Raw genomic sequence first — 6521 nt, 5'->3', positions numbered from 1 at the left:
TTAGTGCGGTTTTCATTGTGTATTACCCACATCTCTTTCTATTTTATTTTTTTTTTTAAGAGCAGAGTCTTGTACCATGAAGCATTACTTTGCAGAATTTAGAAGGAGAATTACTAAGGCCAAAATACGGTATCCAGTATATATGCATTTGTTTCAATGTCTTTCATGTTTTCTTCGGTGAAATGTCCACAGTTGTCTCTGTAGACGACCAATATGAAACAACACGCGAATCTTCAAAAATAAGACTTACCTACCTGGTTAAGGATAGGACATGGAATTACTGAGCTGATGAGGGATCAAAGCTCACAGCATATGAGAGATGCCCTGTAGGAATGCACAGAAATTACTTTGGGAGGACAAAGAGATCAACATCCAAGGGGAGTAACCAGATTCCAGCACAAATGCAGTGTGGCAGCAGCATAAACCCCGTGGCCTGAGACCTGTACACTGTGGGCTGAAACGTGTTTAACGCCTGAAGTAACAAAGGCACAAGTTAAAAAATAATTTATAATAGGGATCCCCCCCATAAAGAGTAATCTTTGGGATTACTCCTGCACGATTACTATTCCATCCCTTGAAATATTCAGCAAGAAGGGGTTAAAGAAATGTACACACATAGATCCACTGTAAATCCCTGGATCCTGTGTTACCCGGGCTGGACACGCAGGACACCACATATGATAGGAAGGACTGAGCTATGGCCCCGCTCAGTGGGCACTGAGCAGCCAGCACCTAAGCTTCGGAATATAGGGCCTGACCAGGGTGATTGATGATGGTGTTCACCAGTGCCCCACAGCCAGCTAACCCCACTCCAGGTGCGACTCGGCACATCAACTCCTGCCTCGCTTCACCTTCCATGCCACCGGCACCCCTGCCTCACAGACCTCCCCACCAGCTGTTCACCAGGCTTCCTGCGCCCCGTCCTCCCCCGACGCTGCCGGGTCTGCAGCAGCGGGCACCGCGGGGCCCGGGCTGCCCTCAGCCCCCGGGGCCGCTCCCTGTGCCCGCGGCGGAGGCAAGGCCGCTCTGTACGGCCCGGCAGCGGCGGGACAGCGCTCCCAGAGCCGCCCCCTCAGCCCCTCAGCCGGCGGCGCGGGGAGAGCCGCGGCCCGCAGGGTTCGGCCGCACAGGGGCAGCGACCGCGCTCAGTGCGAGCCCTCAGGGAAGGCAATTCCCAGCCCATCCCACACCCACAGCTGCCCCAGCCCCGCGGCCACCGCCGGGACTGGCGTCTCGGCCCCACACAGCTCCTGCCTTCACCCTCGGGCAGGGCACTGGGCATGGGACATGGCTCTGTCAGCGTGCAAAGCACTGCGGCAACCTACTTACAGAACCATCGTCTCTCATCAATACACATTGCATTTTTACACATTGCCTTTAGCACGGCAGGCACTCCCAAACTTAGCTCTCCGGGAGAGACCTCTGAACTCTTTTGTGTCGTATTTGAGTTCATATTTTTACAACCATCGTGCTTTTCAGTCAGTCCATCTTTCCTACAGTCTCTCCTTCCCCTCCTCAGGCCGAGAGATCAGAGACCACAGCAGCAGCACGGAGAAAGGCTTGCTCCTCATGGAGGGCTCCGGCTCCATCTCTGCAAGGGGAGCAACAATCAATCCCCTTCTGCTCCAGACAGGCAGAACAAAAGCCCAAAAGCCCAAATTTTGCCTCCCTCTATTACCAAAACAGGAAAGGAGTAGCACAGGTGGTTCCTGTGCAGGTCCACTCTCCTCTCTAGGCTTTACCACCTCTTTCAGGTATCACTTGCCAGAGCTCGGCCTTGGGTGAGGCAGCTACAACACTCCAAACACACAAATTACTTGGAAACCATCCTCATGGGATGCACAGAGATGTGGAACAAGAGCACTGGGTACAGAAATACCGTGAGGCTTTATTGCCTGATGTTAAACAGTCTGTTAACCTTTAGTTCAAAGAACTTAAGTACTTCATTCACACTTTGCCAAAAAGGCAGACTCTGCGAAGGAAAAAGCTTAATAAGCAATTTTAAGGTGCTCTTCCAAAAATAACTTCAACCGCCACACTGTTTTTTAAGAACTGCTGAATTCTGACAAAAAAAAAAAATCAAAACCCAAAAAAACAACAATAACAAAACTCTTCATCCAGCCAGGCAGCTAGGTATGAACATCTTAGAATTCAAGGCAAAAATTAAAAAGGGTGCTAGTTCCAACAATAATTTCTGAAGTATTTACTCTCCTTCCCATCCACTGTAGCTCCTTGCCATAAAGAGAAGGTAGTTACAGTAGCACATAATTACACAATAATTTCAGGAGCATACAGACTAAAAATTCAGTACAAAAATGGATACTTCCTTTCATACCACCAATTTGTTTCCCAGTTCATTAGCAAGCCATGTTAAAAAAAAACAAAACCAAAACACAAAAACCAAACAAAAAATCAACCAACCAACCAACCAACACAAAAACTCAAAAACCAAAACAACTGACAACCGCCTCCCCCCACCCCCAACCAAAAACCCCAGGGCTTGTACTTCTAAATTATATTAATGCCAAAGAAACTAATCACATACTTGTTGGTTGTCCTGAACAGCTTTTTTCAACCCATGCAGAAGAGAACTATGGAAAATAAGCCAAACCACCATTCTGCTCCCACAAATGATACAGTTCCTTCCTTCCACCCCTGCCAGTGTAAATTCTTACTTTTTACCCAATCACTCCTTCCAAAACCTCATGTAGCAACTGCTAAGCGTCACTTAACCACTGTGCAGGAGACTGTGCTCTAGGAAATAAGCAATGAATCCTGTTTTACTTTCCACTTTTCTAATGTATTGACAAAACATTTATTTCAAAAGACTTATGATTTGATACTCTCTCCCCCTAGGTTCACAATTCTTATCAGATCTGGACACTGTATATTTATTTTAGCTGTTTTGCCAAAACCAAGGTGACTTAGATACTGAAATTTATGTAATATTCATTCAATTTATGTGTCATTATGATGCATCAGTATCTAACCAGACTTCTCTCAAATCAAGGCATTTAACTGAATCTAATTGTGAACAAAAAACGCTGAACATTTTTGGAGTAACAGACAAAAATAAGTTGTTATTTACAAGTAATATATATAATAAAACTACTACCATTATATGCCTTTTATACACTGTAACTGCAGTCAATTTTTGCATTGTTTAAAAAAATTCCTTAAACAGAAATTGTTCAGAATTATGTTTGTCCATACACGCGTATGTTATGAGAAATACGATAGCTTTTCACATTTTTTAAATTATCAGTGTAATTTACATTTTCCCCCCAATATCAAGTGAAGATTTTAAAATGGTGCAAACTGAAACACAAAGACAAGTAGCTATGAGCGCTGAAATACAATTAATTTGGAACATAAGAGTGTTTTAAACTACCAATCTGTGAGAAAAATCCCTAATATTTGGCATGATCATCTTACCACCCACCCCCAAAATGTCAAAGCTAATTGACTTACTTTTAAAGTAACCATGATTATTGCATATTAGATCTTTGGAGAAGCAGAGCTTTAACCAAAAATATTTTTAATGTAGTTGAAATATAGACATACTTAGCTTAGGGAAGAAAGAAAAGCAGAAGACGTAATAAGTATGTTATCAAATCAATCCAGTTAATTTTTTCTGTCCTTGCTTTGAGTAATCCCCCATACCTCAGATAATCCAGTTGAGTAAATGGATACTCCAGCAAGTACAAGAGCAACAATCCAGTTTTATGTGACCAAGTTTTCATTCTGAGGAAGTTCTTTAAGAATCTTGGTCCTTAACATGTATCATTTAAGTGCTGACAGGTAAACACATATTCCAAATTGCTAACAGGGAAAACATTTACCTTTTTTTAAACCAGGATATACAAAAGACAATTTGCATAGTTACAATTCAAGCACAAAGTCACTGTAAATAAGTACAAAAGCATTTATAAATTTACTAAATTTGCTGCTGTTTGTGCCGGTCAAATTAGATAGGTATGAATGTAAACTCGAAGGGATTGAGGAGAACAGTCAGTGTTTTTGCTTAAAAAATACATAGAGAATGCTTTTTAAAGGTTTTAAAAAATATTTTCTGCAGCAGGAACAAACAGTTCAAACCCCAAAGAAAGCCATCCAAAATGCCCAAATTCTTCCTATACAGCAGAGAAAGTTTGTTCATAGGTTTCAAACCTACATACAAGACGAGGCACTATTTACGCTATTTTGGAATGTGTCCATACCCTAACATTTCAGTCCAAGCCAAGACTTCCAAACCACTCTTTGCTTTTAAGTCCCTAGGAAAACCCATCTTCAGAAGGTGGTGCGTAAGAAAATCCAACAAATGCATCATCTGCCTCTAGGACACTGGCATTAACAATGTTGTAGTCAGAAGAAACACAAACTGAGTATGGGACCATTTCTTCTGTGAACACTGCATCAAAATTCCCAATATCATCTGGTCCAACCTAGAGAACAGAAGGATCTGTCAGTTATCAAATTAATACAGTGTTTTGAAGTTGTCCTTATCCTTGAGATTCCAAATTTAACTCTCAAAGCTATCTATTTTGTTGTTATATTCTATTGAAGTAAATAAATTTAAGGAAGCACATCACTCTGTCTCTGAAAATAGGTATTAAAAAGCTGGGGTTTTTTCATTGAGATTGGAGTTTTGACCAAACCCTATATTCTTAATAATCCAATAAACCTAAAAAAATATGAAAAAAGTGTCTCTTAGGGAGATTAGCTCAGTTGGTTAGAGCATGGTGCTAGGAGCACCAAGTTTATGGGTTCAGTCCCCATATGGGGCATTCATTTCAAAGCTGGACTTGATGATCCTTGTGGGTCCCTTTCAACTCAGAATATTCTGTGATGTGTGATCTGAGACGCAAACACTACCACCACCACCACCACTCCCCAGGCACCTACCACATTAGGATTAAATGGTGGTGGAATCTTCTTCTGAAGAAGATCAGTCCAGCTGAGAGATTCAAAGAACGGGTGCTTCTGAATTTCAAGCTGTAGCAAACAAAGATTTTAGATATTTCATAACTCCATCCTGTGCATCGTAGTAAACATTACTTCATACTACATGTACATAGGGAAGTTCTTATGTGCACGTCCTTATCAGTTTGTTTATTCACAATTTACTTTGCAATAGAAGTTGTAGTCGGCAAAAAACAGCAATTAAAATCTGTGAGACTGCCTCTATAAACAGTTTTCCTTATAAAATCATACTTTCTTCTTTTAAGCCCTAAAATCAACAACCCTGAAGTCTACTCCAGAACAAGAATGTCTTCTGTTGATATCTGTTCCTGCCTTAAAGTTTTGTTAGTTTTTGTAAAGCACATCACAGTCCGAGAAGCAGCTGCTTCAACAGCTCTGCAATATACTTACTATTCAAGAAGCAGCAAACAGCTATGCTAAATCCTTGCATCTCGCTCAGTTACAAGGTTCACAGACTAACATAAGGACTGCAAACCAAAGACTACAAAGATCCCACCCCTAATGGATGGAGGACATCCTCTAGATCATTCCTCATATCGCAGTTCTGAAGACGTGTAACTTTCTCACATCAACTTTTTGCGAACAAAGGTTTTGTTGCTACAGTGGGGAAATGTCTGCTGTGATTTTAAGGCTAAAAAAAAAGCTGCTGTTTGCATGGAACTAGTGTTCCTCTTCACCTGAAGACTGGTTTCCAAATTGTTAGTATTACCACAGGACAGCCTTTTCTTTTGATTATATCCCAATTTCACTATGAACAGTGAAACCTACTTCTGTGCACCTTAGCGACTGCTACACCAGCAAGTGTTTTTTCTTTGCTGGCAGGTACAGCAGCAACCAAGCTCAAAATACCCCACAACAATCATTGCTCTCTTATCCCAGCAACTTGCAGGGATAGACCCCACTGGTGTCTTTACTGAAGAAATAAAAAAGAGGAAAACAGAGACAGATGCAGCAATGCAGTTTCTATCTCCAACTATCAATCCTGCGCTGTGCACATTGATTTGGTGAGTCCCTTTAAGTGAAATAGGGCTTGATAAATTAGGACATTACTTACAAAGTCTTCCTTAGCTCCAAGTCTGCTTTGCCGATCTTTCTCCAAAAGTTCCTCCAGGATAGACCAGGCTGTAAGACTGATTCCTGGGCGCAAAACCAGGGGCTTATGAAGAATATTATCATACATCTCAGCAACATCACGGCAGTAAAAAGGAGGCTAAAAAAAAATACAAGTTCTACATTAACTTGAAGCCACATGCAACATTGTCTCATATATTAGGTATGATCAGTAAATGATTCTCTTAGACATGCAAGACTGCTAGCAGTGAAGCAGAAATTTCCTTTTTATGCACTGCTAACTTCTAATTCAGTCATCACCACTGCCAGAACTTTACACTTGATAACTTCCCACCACCCGCCTCCTCTACTCCTATTAGTGTTCTCACTAATAAGTAGCCATAGATGCCATCCAGCTTCAAAGCTCCCACTGAACTTTCCTGAAAAGAATCTGAGAATGGCAAAACAAATCCATCTCCCTATTTAAG

The 6521-nt window shown here is 41.6% G+C and overlaps 1 protein-coding gene across 5 annotated transcripts in view; it reads right to left on the bottom strand.

Moving 5' to 3' along the window:
- Positions 1 to 2820: 2820 nt before the first annotated feature.
- Positions 2821 to 6521, bottom strand: part of SGK3 (serum/glucocorticoid regulated kinase family member 3) — a 55442-nt gene continuing 51741 nt past the window's right edge. For 4 of the 5 annotated variants that reach the window (XM_058816755.1, XM_058816674.1, XM_058816837.1 and 1 more), the window contains exons 15-17: positions 6038 to 6193; positions 4906 to 4995; positions 2822 to 4445 (exon numbers count right to left, since the gene is read on the bottom strand). In XM_058816755.1, coding sequence (XP_058672738.1) covers positions 4275 to 4445; positions 4906 to 4995; positions 6038 to 6193 — 417 coding nt within the window. In that variant the 3' untranslated portion in view covers positions 2822 to 4274. Of the gene's footprint in view, positions 4446 to 4905; positions 4996 to 6037; positions 6194 to 6521 lie in introns of all 5 variants that reach the window. The other variant, XM_058816976.1, reaches the window with a different exon arrangement.

The sequence above is a fragment of the Ammospiza caudacuta genome, chromosome 1 (assembly GCF_027887145.1).
Source record: "Ammospiza caudacuta isolate bAmmCau1 chromosome 1, bAmmCau1.pri, whole genome shotgun sequence".
Taxonomy (NCBI): Eukaryota; Metazoa; Chordata; class Aves; order Passeriformes; family Passerellidae; genus Ammospiza; species Ammospiza caudacuta.
Note: the sequence above shows the minus strand (reverse complement) of the source record. Positions and strands in the feature narration are given on the sequence as shown.